This window comes from Anas platyrhynchos, chromosome 5, assembly GCF_047663525.1.
Source record: "Anas platyrhynchos isolate ZD024472 breed Pekin duck chromosome 5, IASCAAS_PekinDuck_T2T, whole genome shotgun sequence".
Lineage (NCBI taxonomy): Eukaryota > Metazoa > Chordata > Aves > Anseriformes > Anatidae > Anas > Anas platyrhynchos.
The window spans coordinates 29,363,033-29,385,914 of NC_092591.1; the positions used below are offsets into that span (position 1 = coordinate 29,363,033).

Sequence of the window (22,882 nt, forward strand, 5' to 3'; positions counted from 1 at the left end):
GGTAAAGCAAAGCAAGTCACAGGCATAAATTTACACTCAAAATAAAGCCTCAGAGCCCATGGCTGGTTTCCTTCTGCAAAGTTTCTGCACAAAATCTGTATCTTGGGCTTGGGATTTACCTAAATCATCAGTTCAAGAAAAACAGCCTTGATATAAGAGTCAAGTACTGGAATATCTGTCACATTCCCACATTAATGATTCCAGTGCTTAATTAATTTTAGCCTAATCACCTGTATCCACCCCAAAAGAAAATGTATTGAGATCCAAATACCCAAACTATCTTAGGGTACGTGAGTGTGTGGATTTTTTTGTGAGCTGATGCAGAAGTAACAAAACCCAACTGTGATCCCCAGTGACTAAAATATCTTGAATACAAGTTTATCTGTTGCTACTGCTGCAGAACGTGGCTGGCCCTAGCCCACTCTGGCTGTGGCTGGAAGAGGTGAGCTGTGCCTCCTCTCCTCTGGCTGCCCTTCCTCCTGCCCCGTCACTCACCTGACTGCACGGTGAGTTTGTTTGAGGAGCAAGACTGGCATAAAACTCTGCCAGAATAACGTGAATACCTTTCTGCCAGTTTAGCTATCTAACCCGGCCCAACACAGGGTCAGGCACAGGCCAGCAGAGGGGAAGGGAGCAGCGCACGTCACTGGGCAGCAGCAGGGAAGTAGATGGTCATTAGATTGGCTCAGCTGTTTCATAAAACCTCACCCTCCTGCAGACATAAAGGAAAAGACCACACCTGGTGCAGGTCACCTTCTGCCAGCAGCAGGAATTTCACAGACAAATATTTCAGTGAGGTGAAGGAAGCAAACATAATCTTTCTGACTGCTGAAGACTACCAAGTTGCCTACAAAATGAAGGTGTGTTCTTTACCAATGGAAAATGTCAAAAACACCATTACTGTGACCCACTCAATTCCCTACCTACCTGACTTACCTGTCTTTCTTTTGCCTATGTGACCCACTTGAAGGCTGCCAGAAGAGGGGCAAAAGCCACTTGTCTGAAGCCACATTGATCAGGTCACTTCATTTAGTTCCCTGTGCCATAATTAACAGTGTACATCATTCCTGGATATGCTTTTGGAAGGATTATTTACAGAAGTGCTCACTTCTCCAGCTACGCTACTGAAAACATCCTAGGTTATTGTTATCATTACAGTGATGCACAAGGCACTTCTGGAAGGATTCTCCTCACAGAGCAGGAACAAACAATCCTTTGGCCAGCACCAACAGTGCAATGAATGAACTGGCTGGGAACCCCTTGATGAAATATGTTGTATTCGATAACCTGGCCTACTCCTTAGTAGAGCTTAGTTTTTGTTCACAACAGAAATGGTACCATGTGTTCTTCAAGTAATTGCCATAAATACTGCGCAAATTAACTGCTATGAAGTATTTGTTTCTAAATAAACTGTCCTCCTTCCTCTGTACAGTAATATTAGCAGAGGAGACAACTAGAGTGGCTCAAAATAGCAGAACTTGAAGAAGGCAGAAGGAAACAGAGCAACCTTCATTTTGCCTCGTCATGCAAATCAGATATCCGTACTTCAGTGACACCGAGAAACAGTGCCCAGGGGCACCTCTCTGCTGAGAACGGTGCTCCCATCTGGCCAGAAGGGCTCCTGCCCGCTGTCCTTCCAACCTACCCACAGTAACACAGTGGGCTTTGCAAAGGACCTCCCCTTTTCCAGGGAGGAAGACATTAATTCTATTTCCCACAACACATTTTTGAAAGATGAATCTGCAGCAGTTACTGGACATAAATAATTCACAGTCCGCCAAGGGTTCAGAAAGGAATCCTCCTTTTTTGGTGCACATGGAGGGTCCAAAATGCAAGAATGACAGAGTGAGATCATTTACCCTTCCTTGCTTTAGAAGTCATTGAGCTCTACGCAGCCAGTCAAAAATACATGACATGCTTTCTGAAGTGAGATACTGAGAATACTTTCCCATCATTTTAATAAAGTGAATGAAAAAATACAAAAGTCACATACAGAAAGAGAGAAGCGTAGTAGCTGCATACATGCTACAATGTTCAAAATGAATATTAACTGTGCTTCTTGCAGACAACAGGACATTATGTATAACCACAGAATATAACCAAGCAACACAAAATGTCACATGTGCATTTAAAGACTGGACAGAAAGCTCAGTGCAAAACTGTACACTACCTTGCACATTGAGCCTTTTATGAACGGCAGAAGAAAAGCAGAGTTCCTGGTGCTGAACATGCCAAACAAATCATACTACTGTAGTCTTTATACCAGAATAGTCTTAGCTTCTCTCTATTGATAGAGGGAAACCATACAAGCTAACCCTCCGCTCACTGAACTCAGTGTGAACAGAATCTTAGCTTAAAAGTTGCATGACTAATTGGGATTTTTTTTGATTTAAAAATGAATTTTAATAAGCTAAAAATATTTTCAGACACTGGTTACTCCTGATACTCTGGGAGGACTTTGAGCTTTACAGGTATATCTTACTGTTTCCCCCAGTATTTTTTTCCTTCCCTGTTTTGTACCTGACACATACAACATGACTGGATATGCAGAACATAGCCATATGACTTGGCCAAGGTGCTGCCAAAAAACTCCAGGAGAAGGATGTAGTTGGTGGTGGTTTTTTGTTTGTTTTGTTGGTTTTGTTATTTTAAAGAACTTCCAGTAATCACCATGCTAGAGGCCGCAACACTATAAAAGCATAAAAAACAACATCAGAACAGCTGCTGTTTGACTTCTTAACATCTGTTAGATGAGGTGCTAGAGAAATTTATGCTACGTTACTGCTTAAATCTTATCCCAAAGAATGCCAAACAGACTACGCCGAGTGACAACTTCTAACCCCCAGAAGCCATAACTGTTTGGAGATCCAAAACTGCTGTGAAAACATGAAGACAAGTTACAACAGCCATCGGTAGCTTCATTTCTCTTTCTGTATAAACACTGGTACTAAACTAACCTCGCAAGATCAGGGGTGGAGAATTGAAATGGAAAAGTGAAATAGAAGAACCTTTGAGTGTATATCCATATATCCAAAAGGAAGGAAAGTTTACTAAACATTCATAAAGAACACTGAAATACTGTGAGCTAGAGGACATACCCCAAGGTGAGTAACACAGGGTGAGCAGAGTATGCCTTACCCTGCAGTTTAGGTTTTTCTCTATAAAGATCTGTAAGGCAAATTTATATTTTAATATTTAAAAAAACCTGAGAAGTAGATTTAGCTAGTTCTACAAGTGCAGATCTCAGTGTAAACAAGCTGCTCTGCTAAAAATCAGGGAAGAGAAGAGCCCTTAGCCCCACTGTTAGCATTGGTGAGGGGATGAGGAAAAGAAGGGAGCAGCAAGTGAGTTCACATCACAGGCTCAAGATTTTAGGCAAGCAGCTGTCATTTATATCACCTGTCATTTACATCACCTGGGCTGTCCTTGGAATCAAGGTTAGTGAACACCCAGAGAGGCTGCAGAATCCAGCCCAGGGGTGTTAGATGGAGAACTAAGCACACAAAACAGAGCCTCCCAGTTCAGGTTAATCTTACTGCTGTATGTTCAGTATGTTGAGAGCTACTCTGTGGCTCATACTTTGTATACTCACTGAAATCTCTGGTTATTAATTCGTATTGCAGGACAGGTGCTACTTTCAATGATTTTGGGGGCACAGGGGCAGTTGGTTATTTGGGGAGAACACTGGGGGGCTGCTGGGAACTTCTTACTGACAGGTTATGGTCCCTCCTCCCCACCTCCGAAAAGAAAAGCAAACACCGAGTAAGGTTACTGTTTTCCAATTAGCCTGTGGTTCTTCTAGTTATATATTAACTTTCACGCATATTTACCAAACCATAAAACCTGTGTGGTTGCCCTCCCCGCACCAAGTATGTTAAGAAAATGGTAGAGAGCCAAAACTTCTTGGGCAAGATGCATCTTTCCAGAAACAGCAGCAGCACAGCCCAGCCACTAGCTGCAAGCTCAATGACAGAGCCTTGCTAAAGTGACAAGGCGACGGACACTGCAAACACACACAGAGCCTGAGCCGAAGTTTCAGCCGAAAAATGCAACACACCAAGTGATACTGAGAAAAAAAAAAAAGTTAGAAAAAAAAAATCAGGTATTGTTCACCATCACTTCTAAAAGCTTCATAGGTAAGATTCTTGTTATATCTGCTTGAAGAGCTGGATTAGAAAGAAGACAAAACAAAATCAAAAACCCAATACACACCACACAACATGAATCTGCTGTAATGTCAAGCACCTGACCTGCAGAAGTATTGCTGTCTGTCTGTAAAGCTACATCCAAAGCAAGACCTCACAAGCAGGCTTAAGGGAGACTTGGCCAATGCACAGGCCTCGAGGTGGGACGGATTGCCTTCAGGAGCTCCCAAGTTTTTAGCTTGTGCCCCAGGCAGCGAGCGAGGCCCTGCTGACAGCTCAGGGCAGACACTGCGAGCAGTGCCATGGGCAGGGAGCCAGCAGCAGAGCAGCAGCATGTCAAGCTCCTGGCACAGGCAGCACCTTGCCCCAGGGAATAGCTTCCCCCGGCTGGTACAGGGCCAGCACCCACCTGAGGGAGGTACCAGCCCAGCCTCTGCCCAACACCACCAGCTTCCCGACAGCCACAATCAGGGAAAAATTACAGCAGGTGCCAGACTTTCTCCCTATAAAAGAGCTTGCTTTCTATCAGCAATGAAAGATGCATAAAACTGGAACTGTAAAGCAACCCACCCCCCCCGCTGTGACCCCTAAAATGATGCACAGTCTACGAAAGACAAACTAAAATGGACAAAGCGAGGGACCTTTCACTCCCCTTAATTCAATTCTCTCCTTTAAACCAGTGCACTGTTAGTACCCAGCAATGAGACTAACACTGAAGTTTTTCAGCTCGATGGTAAAATCATGTAGTGTCCATCCATCTCCAATAATAGCAATATCGAGACAATGAACTCTATTGAGGCATCTAATAAGGCAGATAGTCATTTGCATAGTACATTTTCTGTGACTCTCTGTAATACAACATCTCAAAGACTCAATTCAGACTATTCTCCTTTCCCACAGACGTTAAAAAAAAAAAAAAAAAAAGATTCTTTTACTAGAAAAAGTAACAATGACCCCTCCCCTAATAGGGGAAAGCACCAGATGGGGTTTTCCTGCATATGATGGGCGCACACTCATGTAAGTGTATTTTTCTTCGGTTGTGTAGTTTTTCTTCATTTGTTTTAAACTACAAGCTCTTCACCTCTGCTGTGGGGTGAATGCTCAGAAATACATTTCTGATTTTGCTCTAATAAGCTTCCATGTAGGAAGCACTTGGAGATCCCCACCCACCAGCAAATTTCATCTTGAATTCCTGCACTGCTGTCTTTTCCTTTCATCTCTGCACATAGCCCTGTTCTGCGTGACTCACTGGATTATTATTTGCTGGACATACCGGGACATACCACTGTGCTGTAGATATGCCAGCCTGCTTATGAGTCCTGAGCTTTGGGACAGGCTCTGCAGTGTAGCACTTGGGTAAGCCCAGCAAATCACCTCCTTCCAATCAGTCTGTAACAGCCTCGAAGATGATGCATGCACACGGAGTTTATGTTGCGTGTCACAGTTCAGCTCCAATAAGATCTCCAAGTACTGCTGTAGAAAAGCAGTAATGATTGTGGCCTTCCTCTTTATCTTTCTGCTTTCTCCTCTTTCAGTAAGTAATCCTGGACTTTGTCAGTGCTTTATTTAGCACAAGGAAACACCTGTATTATTCCTGGAAGTAACTAAGCTACCTTTAACTGCGCACTCAAAACATTGCTGCAATGCACCATAAAAACCGCTCCTGCCTGCTCTGCCCTCTGTCCCTCCTGGCGTAGTCACAGGCACACAACAGGAGACTGCTAAATCCCCCATCCTGGCACCCATGCCAGAGCCCACAAAAGCAACAGCAGGTGGGAATACACATGGTAGCTCCTCACACAGACTCCCAGCCCCAATACCATCACCAATCCACCTCTGGCTGCCAACGCAAGCTCTTTGCAGCCACCCCTGCCCGGGGTGCAGAGGAACGCTCTGGGCAAGCCCTCAGAGGCTTCCTCCGCCGTGTTCCACAACAGCAGCACCGCGAGGGTTTCCCCACTGAAGACTGACTTAGAGCGTTGCTCTCACATCAGCCTTCCCCATTCCTGCCTGGGCAACTCAGCATCGGGTCCCTGTGAAAATGAAACTAGACGGCATTTTCGGCAAGCCAGTGAAGGTCAGTGGAAAGGGGGAAAGAGCTGCCGCACAACAGCCCCAGTGAGGAACTGCGCTGAGCTCTTTGTCCAAGTTTCTGATTTTATCAGATTATGCCACAGTGTTAACATTGTTTATGGCCCTATTTTGCGTCTGTGAATCACCCACTCCCAGAGACTCTTCCTCCACCCCGGTTTATAAATAGCACCCCACACAGAACAGAGTTTGTGAAGCACGGGAGACTTGCCGAATCAAAATAATGTATATGGAGCTGACAGTCTTTCAAAAGCCTCCCTCAATTATTTATAGTGCTGGCCAGACAGGCAGATTCCCACATTTTATAAACCCTGTAGGTCACTATCTCCATTGTTCATTCACAAACAACTGTGCGAATAAAGAATTCCCTCTGGTTACAAGCGAACTTGGTTCCCAGCACACTGCTTCTTGGCACAGGCCTTCTGAAAAGAAAGATTTTTAAATAAGTATTACACATTTTTTGTATGTATTTGGAAGCAAAATATGCCTAGTCCACAATAAGGTAATAGGACATTATTTACATATCTGCAGACATTTAGACTTTGCAATGCACCTCATGGAAGCGTACCAGTACATCAATACAGGATAGGTCATTCTCTACCACTGTAGCAGACTGATCTATGTTTCCAGAGATTATTTTCTATGAAAACACATTCCCAATTGTAAGTGTAAAACCCATCAGAGGGGTGCTCATCACATTAAGTTCCTCTGCAAAACTAGAATGCCATTAACTCTTTTCTTCTGGAATCATTTCCTTGCCATGGGAAGCTCATTGTGCTATCAGCCAGATAACAAAGCAGATAGGGAGATCTGTGTTTGGACTCCAGAAAACTGTTCTCTGAACCTTTGGTCACGCAGCACCTTGCTGAGCCAACACACAACCATGCATCTGCTGAGCTCAAAGCCCCAGCAAACCCACAGGTGCAAATACACACCATTGCCCCATTCCCTCTGTCCCCCAACTCCATTTAGCAGGCAGCCTGAGCAATACCAGTGGGGCCAGGGCTGGGAAAAGCCCTCGATCTGTGCACTGATGGCAGAGATGAGGGTAGGCAGGGAACATAAAGGGCCTGTGAAAGACTATCTGCCCAGATTGATTTAACAGAAACAGAAGAGCCAGTGAAATAACACTGGCATTTTCCATTGATAAAATCCCTTCTAAGTGCCTAAGATGAAGGCATTCAAGTACTTCTCTCTCTGATTCACCATTTTTTTCCCTGCAATAAATCACATGGTTATTTGTCAGACTAATGGTTTCTTAATAAACTGTAGAAGTTAAAACCTGTTAGAGCAAGATTCCTCTTTAAACACAAAGGATCAGTAAAACAACTGAAACACACATTTGGGGAACAGTTAAATGTATTATTATTACGGTTCTTTTTGTTATTTTGTAGATTCAACAAATAAGAAAAAACGGTTTATAATGTTAATAAAAAAACAAACAAAATGCCAGTGCCTGGAAAACATCACAGTGCATTTGGACATCTTTTATGCCAAGTGCATGTTTTTTTTTTTGTTCTTTTTTAATTCTCCTACTGCTTATCTCAACACACAGTTCCTTTTCCTTTAGCCTCTTTCAAACAATACTTGATACTAAACAAAATTAACTATCAAAATGAATTATTTCACACTAAAGGCTCACTTCTCTCTTGTTATACATTCACAAATATATATACGTGTGTGTATATACGGTCAGAATTGTATTACGCGTTACTTTCATGCAGAAAGACAAACCAAGAGCAGGAGCCTCTTGCAGTCAGACAGCAGCACTGAAATGCAGTAAGTCCGAGCCGTGCGTCATCACTTCGCTGTGTTGCTTCAGCCCCTCCTGCCTCGTTCCCCACCTTCGGGAAGAGAAGCGTTCCCAGAGGGCTCAGTAACACTGCTCTCCATTATCACTCTGAAATACTGAGCAAAGGAATTGCAGAAGTAATATTTAACCTACTGTAATCTCTTTCCATGTGAAGAATGTGTCTGTAATCACAGTCCTTGATACCATCTCTGATCAATGCACAGTGAACTATGAGACCATAAATTTGGACTGTGGCATAACTGCAGCAATGGGAATTTCCCCCAAAAAGTCTCACTTACAGACACAACAGGGAAACAACTTGAAATCAGGGAGGAGAAAGAAATTTAATTAGAGCTGACTGAAGTGCAGCACATGGTTCACAGGAATTTTTGCTTTCAATTAAAACACCCTCCTCCACCACAGCAAACTATATAAACACAAACTAAAATGAACTATGCTGTGACATATATACGCAAAAACGAAGACAAGCATAACAGAAAATTTGGATGGAAACTGAGCCGTACACCGTGTGCAAATACAAGCCAAGTTCTGCAACAAATGCTATTGTGCCATAAACTACACAGGCATTTATTCCACCTCATCGCCACAGCACGTAACCATCCTTTTTCCTCCACATCACTAAAACCCATTCTACCCACATAACTAAAATCTGATTTGAGCTGTGGGCAGAAAAGGAAAGGGGAAAGGGAAGGATGTAAAGAACAGCACTGACTTTCAGAATTCGCCTTTAAAAAAATCAGTGAAGATTCACATTGATGAAAGTGCTAAAATAAGAAATCTGCCACGTTTCTAAAATTGTAACAAGGAACAGTGTAAAAATGGAGGCTATCAGGGAAGGATTTGCAATCAAAATGACTGACAAACTGCAGTCAGAAAGACACAGAAGACTTAGGAAAACTGGATATTTGATTTAGAAACCGGTAATGAGACAGACCATCCATACCTGCTTTAAGAAAAGGCCAAGATTTTACAGAAGGCCTGGAGCTTTCACCTCCTTTAAGCTTTAACGGGATTATCTGGCCCAGATAACAGGATTTAGGGAGGAAAGGTTTCAATGCCAGGCTGTGGCACAGCTCACAGCAGGGCACTGCTGAGGCAGCCAGAGTGCAACGCTGCCCAGGCTTCCTAGCAAAAGGCCCCTTGCTTTTAATTTCCTTGTAACTTACCTCAAGTGCCTCAATGCAGTGAGGAATTTTTCAGGCTTAGTGCCCGTACTTGGCCAGATATATTCATTATTTACGAAACGTGGAAGCCAAAATGCCTCAAATGTTTCAAAAAGTAAGAATGAGTGAAAAACACATGACACGCTGTGCCATTATTAAATACCCCAATGACCTTCTCCTTCTCCTGCTGTACAGCACTGCTCTGAATTCTGGCAAAAGGCAGCCTTTTACCCCTCCCCAGTAATCCTCCCTTCGCTGAAGTAGCCTTTGCCATCACTGGCAAAACCTTATGTACATCAGGCAGCTTTGGAAGATCAACATAAAACGGCCGAATTGACTTGTGCCTACCCATGTCTTTGCAGAACTGGAGCAGAGGGGAATAACCAGCACAAAGCTACCTGGAGATAAAGCACGTACTGAAAGACTGTAAGCAAACACTGACTACGCTATATGAGGAAGACTTGGGGGGCAAAAATGGGTGAAATAGCCAAAGGCATGTCAGGAAGCAGCATGGGAAGGCAGGGAAGAGGCAACAGGAAGCTGGGGACCAGTAGCCATGATACACACAATTTTGGAGCTTGTACAAGGCAGATCCAAGGCCATGCCAGGAAGCTGACCCTATGCGACAGGGTCCCAGTCAGCAGGGCACCCAGTGGGGCCCTTCCTCAGACACCCGCTCAGCTGCAATGCCCATGCAACCTGGCCAGGCTGGTGCTTACCTGGGCTTGAAAGCTGCTTCAGCACAGAAGTGGGAGAGCCACCTCATGGCAAAGGTGCACTGGGGGAGCTGCACAGAGGCATCATCATCTTTACCACAGACCATGTCCTGTCAGGCTGAAGCTTCCTGATAGCTGCTCCTTCTGATGAGGGGCCAGCACTGAGCAAAGGCAGCTAAACGGGGGTGAAAGAGAAGACTGTGCCCTGTGCCCTGCCACCACCCTTGGAAAGGCTTTAATTCTGACATTACCTAACTTTCAAGTGCTGGATCTTGCAGCATAGAAACGTTGCCTAACTACAGGCTGCTTGTGTGCACATATGCATGCTTAAAAACAAGTGTGACTGTCAGCAGATACTGATCATCATCAGTGTGTTATAAGCTGCATCCAACTTGTAGGCTCCTGCTACGTGAGGTTACAAGTTCAATACTAGCTGCCTAGAAATGCCTTCTACCAGTTTAAGCAGTATACAAATTACAAGCGATAGTGTCATATTATCACAGCTGTCAACGGCGCAAAGGACTGGGAATGAGGGGGTTGATTTCTACCTCTCTCATTTCAGGAAGGGATGTCTCATCCCAACAGGATCTAATTAAAAAGAAGGGGGGGCTGACCAGTTTTATTTCCGAGACGAATACGGTTCAGCTCTCTGTAATGAAACACCACATACTTGGGCACTGCTTCAACAATTGATACACACTGTTAACTTACGTAGGCTGCTGAAGTCTTGCTCCTCCTGTATGCTGTGTTTACTCATCATCCTCCCCCAATAACCTACTTCCTTTTCTTTAGAGACTTCTGTTCCTGCTTTTGGTTTCTTAGAGATGGACATGATGAAAGAGTGCTTATACCCCGAAGTCCATTAGCCTCTCGCATGCTTTCTTTTCTGTGTCCTCCCCAACTGTGCCCATGCATGGTTCTCGTTTTGCTCCCTTTGATGTGTTAAACTTGGGGTAGAAACATCTCAAATTAGAGTCCTCCAACCACCACCCAATGTCTACAGACCACAGATTGCCCACAAGACCTGTTACTGTGCTAAGGACATCCAGAAACAAACTGTAGGATTTCTTCCCTGGCAAAAAGAAGGATTTGCTGTGTAACCAAAAGCAACAACCAGGTCATTTGTTAGGTACAACAAACACAATTTGGAGTTTGAGCAGCCTGCTGGAAGCCATTTCAAAGACATTTTACTAGCATATTGGTTTTGCCACCATTTCAATACAACGGGTATTATCTTGGCCCCTGATTTCTCAACACATTCAGAGGTACAGTTTGCTCCCTAGCACCCCGATCCCCCCTCGCTATCCCTACTCACTCCAAGGAGCTGTTTCACAGCTCGAATTTGCTCCGCAACATGCTAAGCATCCCAGATGAAATCTGCTGCCCCACTAATTGCATGCCAAGGTTTTGTGCTGCCTCAGTCACACCACACAAGTGGTTTACCACAGGCTGCCCTCTGTCTAGGGGTGAATGTCTATCTCACAGCACAAGAAACCCTTCCCCATCTGTGCCCGATGTAAGGAATGCCTCTCCTATCTACAAACCCGCAAGAATTAACTAATTCACTCAGAGAAGAAAGGGACAAGACCCCACAACCCAGCTTTTGTCCAATTTATAACCCATTCATGACCAAAAGGGAATACTGTATTCATAAAACACAGGAAGTTGTGGAAGGGAAGCTTTTTTCCTCCAGCTCTCATTTTTGACAGTTCATGGGCAGAAGTGAATCCTGGTAGAGACAAATGCGGTGGGGCACTATGTTCAGTTCCTACATGCACCTGGCAACTGAGAAAGATTTGCTTTTTTTTTTTTTTAAGAAATCATTGCCAGAAGTCCTAACCCCATCAAGATCCTTTAATATTATCTTTGTACAAATGCACAATGTCCTACAGTATTTACAACCTGCAGATCACAAAACATAACGAGTGCAAGACAGAGGAGGAACGTGCAGAGAAGATGTGAGGGGAAGCAACTGGAGGAGAAGATTATTTTGACCAGTGGTCACGTGAAACCATGGCTTGGTTTCAGAAGCTATGGCTCAGAGACCTGCCCCAGGAGCTTGGATAGCTTTACCCATGTACATGGGAGTTTGTGAAACTCAATCAAGTAAGCTGCCAGAGCACAGCTGGAAATCAGAACCTTTTCAGATGCTGACAGTTTGTTCAGCTGACAGAAGGAAAGACATCACATCATGTCTTGCTTCCTTGCAGCCTGCAAAGACAAGCATGAAATGGATTTACATAGTTCTGGAAACATCCTGTCCACCCTCCAGCTCAGGTGAGCAGCTCCTCTGCCCTCACACAAACCTTGACAGCACAAAGTCCTTAAAAGATCTCAGTCATTAACTTAATCCTCAAACCTCCAGTAGGAGTTCAGAAGTCCTACAGCATCCCTGGATGACAGAGCAGCAAATCCCTTACTTTGGTAGAGCAAATATTAAGAGACCATTGCTCAACAGGGAAAGTGAAGTTTGATTATCTCTTATCTTTTCCAAATTCCTCTGCAGGAGACAAAACGTTCAGCTAACCAGGTTAGTACTGCAAATCTTAGGTTCCATTGCTTCAAAGTTCATTTCAACCACCTGAAGACAGCAGTGACAAATACTGCATACAACAGAACTCGAAATAAACCCCAGCACGAGGTACCTCGTTTCTTTTTGACATCTTTTTTTTTTTCAGGACAACCTCAGATTTCTTCCCTGCAGCCACCTTTGCACACACAGGAGTACAGGGCGTCACCCCATCATCTGCAGCAACTGGTCTCCAGAAGAGCTGGACATTGCAATTGACTACTCTTACTATCTTTAAGAGGAGCTGGAAAATAAATAAATAGTAGCAACTGTGTCAGGTGACGTAAAGAGCCTTAAAGGTAGGCACTGGAACAGGCACAGTGCACACTGCTCACAGGCCAAAGCAGAAAGGCACTGCACAGAATGTGTGTGTAAGCATAACCTATAGGGCACAGTGAAGGACATCGGGAATGAACTCCTGCCTAACAGCACAGCCAGCGGGCAACAGCTTTGCCAGGATGGAGCAGGGGCTGCTTTGTGAATCACAAAGAATTGCCACCTCCGAACAGCAGTACCTTCCTGCAAGTCAAAAACAGGGCAAGTGAAACAAAAGATGTCTTTTTTTTTTTGGCTGCTTAAACTTTTAGAACTTTAAAAGAGAACTAATTTATTTGCAGCTCTGTGATGAAATCCTAACCATAGAGGCCTAGGAGTCATTACCAAGAGGTGAAGAAGAGGAAATCATACTCCGTAGTCAATAATTACCAGCTCTGGCCTTCTGTTCACTTCTGCAGCATACGCTTCCCCAACTGAACCAGGAAATCAACAGATGCATTTAAAAGTATGAAGACTGAGTCAGAAGACAATAGTTAAATACCAGTTAAACCACATACCATAGGTCTGTCTTGTAGTACTGGGAAATGAGTACTACTCAAGGCGGTTCCAGATATTGCATCCACCTGCAAATATTTGCTGCTGGCTACAGCTCAACACATACTCTCACTAGCAGTGCCAGTACTTTGCAAAATATTGCAGGCAAGAAAGAAAAAGAAAGTTTGCTTAACATAGAGTACAATAAACTCATTATATACTTTAATCATCAAAAGCATATATAGCCTGGTTGAACAGATTTTTTTAAGCAGGTTATGTGATTACGAAGTTAGCTAAGGATAACTGCTTTTTTCAAGTATTTTAGGCTTTCAGTTTCATGAATATAGAGTCTAATTATTAGCTTCTTTAATGTGGATCTTTTTCTCTAAGTGCATAGCAGAAATCAGAAATTACGGTGTCACAAAGGAATCGGGCACATGCCCACAATAAAAGCACAGGAGCAATTACACTTTCATTACATAGTCTCAAATCCACATCTAAATACCCTGTGTTAAGGCATTTGTATTTTAGATCGACTACCTTCCAGCAATAACGAAAAACCATTCCAGCTGGAGAAAGAAACAAGATAAAAATGCTCTGACATGGTGCTGGAGGACATTGGCCATTAAAATCTTATCTCACAAGAAATAGCTAAACACTTTATAATATCTCATCTGTAATTGTTAAGCTGGAAAAGCAGCCTTTTTCCCAAATGGATTCAAGGCATAAAATTTTTTATATGCTGTTAGCTGCCTACCTTCTCTAGTTCTAAGCATCTCCTAAAAATGTCAACATCACCAAATGCAAGTCCTTGATAAAAGTTATAGACAAAGGAAAGTTGTTTTTTTTTTCTTTAAAAGATACAAAGGAGAGTATTGTTGAGATTTATTAAATACATACAATTACCTGCATTGTTACAGAGATTAAAGGACAAAGGGCCAACAGATCTAATTCCAGATTGTACAGCCTTGTCCTTCTCCGTAATTACGATTTAAAATTGAACTTGAGTTAACACATTCATAATACCAGTATCTACAAATATTTTGCACGCACTCAAAAATATTTATTTTAATGAGGATGTGACAATATATTTAATTTATATCTATTATGATTGATCATTCAAGTAAAACTAAAGTATGCTTTTTCAGTTGGTTGTAAGAGTAGTTTCAAAACTAGTACAAGGTTCTTTAGAAAAAATAACTAGCTTGTCTGTTAGCCACATCAGAAAAACTGCAAAACAAACTCACATAAAAATCTTCTCCTTCTATCTCAGAAAAACTTCCAGAAATAGAAGTTCACACTGCAGAGATACTGAAAAAAGAAAAGGAAAGTATTTTCATTCTGCAGATGCTAATGTTATCTACCTCATGTGAGAGTATCTTGGTCTCCTTTCTCCAGCTGTCAGATACATCTATTGGAAATTGTGCTTAAACACCAGGCCTGCATCTGTGGTGCCCGCAGTACACCAGCTAAAAAGGCCAGATCCTGACCTCAACGACGGGCTGGTTATTTCCCCCAGTGCCCAGCTGCGTGGAACTATACCATAGAGGTGAATTCCCCTCACAAAGAATTATGCAAACTGAACCAAAGACATTGAACTTCCCCACAGAAAGAGCTATTTCTTTTCATTTTCTTTGTTGTTTTTTTTTTTTTTTTCCCCTTGGTTTTGTTGAAGACACACTTTTACAAAAACCGTGAGAAGGAAACTATGCCTACACTTGTATTTCTCCTTTACAAGAAAAAGAAATATTAATCTATACAAGGTGAAGCCATCAAAGACATCAGTTAATAATGCACAGCCTACTTTACACACACACACAAAAAAAAAGGCACTGGAATCATGACCACAGCCAAAAAAAAATATTTATTTTTCTTATTGGTATTGAGCTCCAAGTCTACTATCAGAAGTGGCTGATCCTGCGAGTAGACTGAAAGAACACTAGGACTTCAAAAATGTCGTTCACATAGCAGAAAAACCATGCCCTGTCAATAATTCCCCAAATTCAAATTAGGTTGTGAATAAGAGATCATATGCGCAGCACCAAGAAAAATTACATCTCCCATGTTTGCTTTCACTGGAGAAAAGTAATAAAAGAAAACAAATTTTAATGTCATAAAAGGATCCTGGCAATTTAACACTGTTCATTCTATTTCCCCCTCATTTTGAGGAATTTATAAGTACATAAAGCTCCTGCAGCATGAGAGAAAACAACCGAGCGTAACCACGAAAGAAGGAAAACCCAGGTTGTTGCTAAACTTCCTTACCAACACAACTTTGCATCTGTAAATTTGATGGCTTCCACAAGCACCGTTTTTCCCCTTCAGCCTGGTTTTCATAACAACATCATGTTTTAATGTTAAAAAGTACAGCGAGACTGTGGCACACCTAATTCTGTGACAAAACCGCTGGTAAGGCTGAGTCAACCTCTCTTGACAGTTCCACACAGCTACTTTCTGCTATGGTGAAACCAACGTGCGTTCCTTCCACCTGCACCCCGAGGCTCAGGGTGGGAGCCCCTTTCTTTCTCAGCCAAACCCCTCTCTTGGTCTCCGAGAGTGGGGCCAGCACACAGGAGCGCTGCCCTTGCCAGGCAGGGCTCCTCTTCGCATTTTGACTTCTGTTGGTGCTGGAGACTACCGGCATCTTCCCTGCCATTTCCACTTTAAAACGCACAGGCCACCTCGCACGCAGACAGGCAGCAGAGCAAGTTTGGAGAAAGCCAAGGATGTGATCCCTCCGCGTACCAATCAGACAGTAAGCACCAAATCATCTGTCCTTGAGCTGCTATCGATTGCCGTTAGTCATGGGTCAGGTGATGCTAAGTGAACGAGCTCCCATGGTATTCCCCTTTGTTCCTCTGGAGCACAGTATCTTGGGCAAGTTCAAAATTTCAAGTGAATGCCCTGGGATCATAAGGAAAAGGAAAAAAGCAACCTCCACTTATCTGCAGGGATCAGGCAATTGACGCAGCAGGCAAAATGAGCGTCAGAGGGAGGCAGCAGGAAGCATGCAGTCTGTAACACCGCAGACAGTCCCATACCTCGCTGTGTACATAGGCTGGTCTGCCCCAAACCCAAGCTGCATCCTCCTCTGGCCACTGCCCGCTGCCCCATCGCTTTCGCAGCATGCCCCTGACTCACAAGCCAAGCAGAGCACAACCAACCTAATCCTGGGCACCCGTGCTTGGCTCCCTCCTTATTTCCTGGTACAGAGTTGGTAGAAAACCCGATTTGAAAGCACAACAGCCTCCAACAAGAAACACTAGAAGACTGCATCTGCTCACCAGGCTACAGTAGGCAGGCTGTAATTTACAGCAAAGCTCCAGACCCAGTGCTCAAGCCTTGCCTTGACGATTTTATGGGCTCAGAAGCAGAAGTCTCTTACCTTCAGTAGGGGTGGGGGGAGCTCACACAAATTGCTCCTTATATTCCAGCCCTGGCCCATATGGTGCACAGTAAACAGAAAACAGTACTACGGTATGTACTACGGCATTCTCCTGCACACCACAAAACCAAACCAATCAACCAAAAAACCATGAAGTCTCTCCAATAAAGAAAACAAAAAGCCCCAACATTTTAAAAGAGACAACAAAGACGCACGCATTACGAATTCACCAATGACACAGTAGATATTTTTTTTACTCATTTAGTCTGGCTAAAACTGTACGACACAATTAAAGAAGTCAAAAGTGCACCAATCAAGTAGGAGGTGGAAGAATACAAAAGGGAAGACAAGAGGAGTGTGTAGTACTGGGCAGAAGGAGGCTTCTTGACACTGACCAGGAGATTAGAGGTCATCCTTCCAACAGCCCTTCTCCTCCCCACAGCAGGGCTCTTTCAGACATAAGCCTCAGCCCTCTTCCCTGCAAATACCTGCAGGACGCAAGTCTGAGATCCATTACAGCCCCACAGGTCTGGTACACCAGCAGATTCCAATTCTACTTCCATTTCTTTTTTCTGGCTGTAGCCGTAGACACAATTTCCTCTATTCTGAGATGCTGGTGAAAGCACAGTTTCATTTTCTACCATTGCATTTCTACAGGTGGAGACACAGGCTTTCTTACGTGGCCCAGGCTGTCTCTGATCAATTGGAGTGGGAAAAGAGTGCCAGTCACACTACGGGTTTCATTAGAAGGGAACAAGGGGTTCTTCAAATGTCCTGGTGGCAATGGGAAAACAACCCTACACACATTCAGTGAGGTTCCAAACACCACCACCATCAGGCAGACTCTACGGCAAGATATGACTGTTCTCTTGTCTTGCCCTGCCCTTTCCACCAAATGCCCATCAACGGCTCAGAAGGTAACTGAAAGCCACAAGTTCATCAATCCAGCTCTGGTTGGACCACATGTATGTGTCCATTCCTTGCTGGATTACAGAAATACCTTTCCCACTTAATCTTGGATTTTTTCCTGGAATTTTGGATTAATAGCCCCCCAGGGGGCCTGTTTATGTGCAGATACATTTGGGAACAGCTGGAAAGCGCTTAGAGAAAAGCCTTGGTGCTGCTTTCCAGAGCACTGCATCTGTTTTGTTCTTCTCTTCCTGCACATGCCTGATCACTCTTTCCCCCCAGCAGTTGCTTTCTAACGTCTCACACTCTAGCACATGCTCACCTACACTTAGTTGTCAACCTCCCCCCACAATTAATGTCCTCCTCCACACAGTCATCTCCTGCTGAAAGCTGATGTCCTACTGATGGCTCCATTTAAGGCAGGTTCTCTGTCACTCTCCCCTTCCTACATAGCAGTAGACCCTCTCTGCTAAAGAAAATTCAACTAGCTCCTCCTACGCTCCCACTGACCTTTTATGATGCTCAAGGTATTATCTACATTCAAATTTTGAAGTCTAACAAAAAGCAGTCACATCAGGTTAGCACCCAGCTGTGCAGAGACTGACTGGTTCAATAGCTTTGCTCATATCAGAAATCTTCTTTTAAGCAAGAAAAAAAACCCAAGCAAACAGATGACTTGAGATGGTTTCATACCTACGAACATCAAATTTCCAGGTCCCAACCACCCTCTGACATTGCTGAAATGCTCACTCCATGATCTCCTGTAATTGTAGTAGGAAGACGGAAGTGCACAAATTAAAATTGTATGGATTAGTAAAAATCAGCCCCACATAATAAACAACCCAAAATTTTAAAACAGAAACAATTTCTCTCTCTCATACTTTGCAACTCCAATCCAAAAAAATGACATGCCATGAAAATCCTCAACAAAGACTTGCATGTAGCTCACATAATTGAGGAAGTACTAATAATAGCGTGGCTGTTTGCACAGACAACATTTCCACTGTAGGCCTGAATTCTCATCTCAAACACGCAGAAGAAGATATTTGGTTGTGTATTGCTGGCTGTGGACTAAAATCCAAGTACTGGAAACCAACTGAGTGTGCTGCAATACACAGTCGCTGTGCACATCTGTGCCGCGCTGAAAACAAAGCATTTATCAAGCATTGCGGAAGGTGTTCGCAGCATCTGTTCTCGTTTTGAGCATACAGAAGCTCTTGAAATAAGCCTAAATTGTGGTTTAGTAAAAGAATGAAAGCATTTGCGTTAGAGCATCAACCATCAGTCACCACAGAAAATAATGCGTCCTGGCAGATGAGAAGTGTATCTCCAAGCTCCTCTGACACAAGGAAACACAGTCCACAGCCACAGCTTCCCTTCTGGCTCTCCGCAGCGTAACTTCAGGCATGCCCAGGTCCCTAGACCAGTGAGGCCAAACCAGGGTATCTACCTAATGGTGGTTGCTAAAGGCTTCACTCAGGGGTGGCTTTACAGTAGCAGCTAGGTAGCCTCACATTTCTCAAGCTTTATTATATTTTAAAGCTCTAAAGGAGCCATACATAGATTTACACCAAAATATTTATTAAATCTTTTTGCAAATGGTAGTTACTTTGAACATCTTTTTCTTTCACATGATGAGTAGAATAATTTTATGAACTAAAATTCAGAGTACCACACAAGAATCAACAAGGATGATTAGCAATGACCAGTATGTAGCAGAAATTAACCGACATGCAACATACACACACGGCAAGCCCACATTTTCAATATGATGGTGCTTCATTTAAACTCCTCAGTTCAAAATTCACATCAGCAATTAAGTCATAATCCTATGTAATCGACTCACGCAGCATCAGTAGGAGTTCTGTGCAGGGAATAAGCTGTAAGAACAGGCTGTTAGGTCCACATAAAAGGCATTTTTTAATTCTAAGCACCAAAACAACCACACAAACACAGGAGCTTAGAAGTCTATTATTTTTGAGTAGTGGATGTTATGCTGTTGTATCACTACCAGGATCATTCTCAAACCACCAGCTCCCATAAAAACACAAAACAAGGTTCCTTTGTCTTGTTTTTAAAACAAAAGAAAGCCAACCTTGCCCACTATTTTGTAATTCGTTAAGGAAAAAAAAAAATAGGGAAGATGCTTATCCTTGAGTAAAAGACACCATAGAAAGATCATATGCCTGTCACACCACCGAGGAGCTGCCGTGACACAGCCGTTCCACAGCTCGGGACGCTTCCCGGCCCTCGCGTGTTTTGGGGCCGACAATGCTGCCTGTGTTAGGAGCTCTGTGCCCTCACCGACCCCACAGCCGTCGTCTCAGAGGCAACGTGGAGGCCGGATCCTGCCAAGCTGCTCCCATCCAACTCGTTGTCCTCCCTCTTGCAGACTAGCAGGGAGACTGCAGACAAGGGGCCATAGTTTCTTACCAGCACTACACGAAGCCAGCTCATGGCACATGCCTGATGGTCCCACCAGCTGCTGCCTCCTTTATCCTTCAGGATAACTCACCAGGCAGCCCCAAGCCACATCCCTGTACCCACACACATGCCACACCACGAACAACAGTGGCCAGCACTGACATCTGCCTTAACCTGTGCCAAGAATTCACCACACAGAGCCAAACTGTTCCCTACTAGATGCCATCCTTATTTTTAGAGAACAAAACCACATCAATGGTACTTGGAACAGGCAGCAAGACTAATTATGCACAGAGCAATCATTCCCTCCAAGTAAGGCTTTATTTCACATCTTTATTATTGGCATTAACGAATTACACAAATCCAACACACACTTTTCACACGTTACCCCCCTTACCACCACAAGCAGCCATACTGAAACTTTGGTATTTCAAACAAGTAAATGATTTTCACAGGGACTCGGTTCCAATTCCCCCACCTCTCGCAAGAGATCAAGCAGGTGCTCCCAATATTCAAAACCCCACAAGGTACTGAACAGCACCAGTCAAGAATGCTGGTGAACCCAGAGTCCTGGCTCACTGGTAAGGGTCATGTCACAACCGAGACTGTCAAAAATCGCAGTCTATAGCATTGTCAGACCATGACTCCCAACCTTCATACAACAGCAAAAGGAGATGGAACTACAGAAACACAGGTACCCAAAACTGAATCCGTAAAACATACAAAGAGGATGAAGCAAAGATTTACAATAACTGTTGGCTGTAATCACAAACTGGTACCGATGTAAGATAAGGAAAAAACAATTAAACAATAGGTGGTGTAATTCTGCTCTGTGACACTCAGGGTGGGCCTGAAACACAAGCCAGGGGAACTGTCAGCACAGGTTACTAAACACCTTGGTCCATACCAACACGTGCTCATGCTTCTGTAGGAGAAACGGTCAAAGCAGAGCAGCCAAGCAAGTATTTCTGGAAGCAAAAGTTCAGCAAGCCCCCAGACATGACAGCTCGCAGCAGTCATGTAGCATACCTATGGAAATGTCAGAGAATCATCAGCCAAGACAAGCATGGGGTGAAAGTCTATGCCAGCCAGCGATGGGTGGATCACCTGGCAAGGGATTACAATTTACATCACCCAAAGGTGTTCTTGGAAGAACATCCTGCATCATGCTCAGGTGTAGAGAGAAGTAAGCTTGAAACACAACCATGCCAATAGAGGCCTCCAGTTGACCCATGGCCGTACACCACCAGGTCCGCTCTGTCCACAGCACAGCAGGGTTTTACTGCCCAGTACCCACACCGCTCCTGAAGCCTGGGACCCAGCGGGCAACGCGCATCGCTGGCGTGGGAGAAGTGCAAATAACGCATTACTAATTAACCAGCAGTGACACAACGAGGGCAGGCTACCCTACACAGCAGGGGGGACTGGAACCATCCCCCAGGTAGCTTTCAACGAGGCAAGCACCCGGGGGCACCCTCACGCCCGGCCGTCCCGCGGGCTCCTGCCTCCGGTGTCAGCCGGCAGCCACCCCCTCCCCGAGCTGACCTCCCCAGAAGGGGGCAGCCCCCAGGACCCCGACAGGGGACCGAGCCCCGGTTGGGGACAAAGGCCGGCCGGGAGGCCCCAACCGCACACCTGCCCTGGGCCTCCCCGCGGGGCAGGTGCGGCGGGCGGGCTGCGCCCCGGGCAGGCGGGCGACCCCCGCCCCGCGTCTCGTCTCGTCTCACCTCGGCAGGCAGCAGGAGCAGAAGCAGCAGCAGGAGGAGGAGGAGGCAAGGCAGGAGCCGCGGCAGCCGCCTCATGGTGGCGGAGAGCGCTCCCGGCGCGCTGCCGGCCGCTCAACCCGACACCGCCTCCCCCGGAGCCATGGCCCCGCGCCGCCCGCCCCGGCGCCGCCCTCCCGGCCGCCGCTCCCCCTAGCGCTGTGCACGGGAGGAGCCCGAGGGGAGCCCTGAGTGGGGCTCGGCACGGCACGGCACGGCTCGGCTCCCCCCGCCCCTTACATGGCCGTGCTGCGGCGCGGGGAGGCTGCGGCTGGCGCTTCCCCGCCTCCCTGTCACCCCTCGTCCCCCCCCCCCCGGTGGCCCCGTCCCTCTCTTCGTCTCCTCCGCTGGACGTCCTGGCCCTATAACATCCCCTGCTGCCCCTCAAGGCGTCCCCTCGGCCGGGAGAAGGCGAAGGGCCGAGTGAGGTGAGCTTGCACACCGAGTCTTTAATTACGGGAGCACGGGCTGCCTTGGTTTTCTCAAAGGCTGGGAGCTCACATGTTCGCAATTGGCTCGTCTGCCCCTCAAAACACACGCTCAGCGTTAGGGAAGCGGCTGTTGCCCGGGAGCTCATAGGGAGACTCCCGAGAATAAGGGCATGTGTGTAAGGGGCTGAGAATCAGAGCTAGATAACGAGGCTGCTCATCCCTTCCTATCAGTAAGGCTTGGAGGAAATAGATAATTACTTCATGAAACTACTTAATCATTAGGGCACATTCAAGTAAGAAAATAAGCACTGTACAAAATCCCGTAATAAAATCATCTTTTCTAGACTTTCCATTCTGTGCAAGGCACCTGAGAATTATTTTCCAGTTGAAGGCTCTTCCTGGTAAGCCACATGACGGTCAGAAGTCTCACTGGCTGCAGTGAAGTTAACACTGGGATAACTTCTGCAGATCAAACCCTACAATTTGGAAATTACACCTCTGACTCAAGCTCCTTGTTGTAGCTCCCTGTGCCTGCAGAGAGCCCTGGTGGCTCTAAGATGCCAAACCGCAGCTCCTGCCCAGGCAGGGTTTCACTTGCATCTAAACACAACCAACCACCTTCATGGCGGCACATCAGGGTTATGCTGCACAACTGCACTTGAG

The 22,882-nt window shown here is 45.0% G+C and overlaps 1 protein-coding gene across 1 annotated transcript in view; it reads right to left on the minus strand.

Annotated features, from left to right (window-relative positions):
- PTPRJ (protein tyrosine phosphatase receptor type J) overlaps positions 1 to 21,975 on the minus strand; it is a 73,906-nt gene extending 51,931 nt beyond the window's left edge. The window contains exon 1 of the mRNA XM_072038538.1: positions 21,753 to 21,975. Within this exon, the coding sequence (XP_071894639.1) occupies positions 21,753 to 21,827 (75 nt within the window). The 5' untranslated portion in view covers positions 21,828 to 21,975. The remainder of the gene's footprint in view (positions 1 to 21,752) is intronic.
- Positions 21,976 to 22,882: the final 907 nt, after the last annotated feature.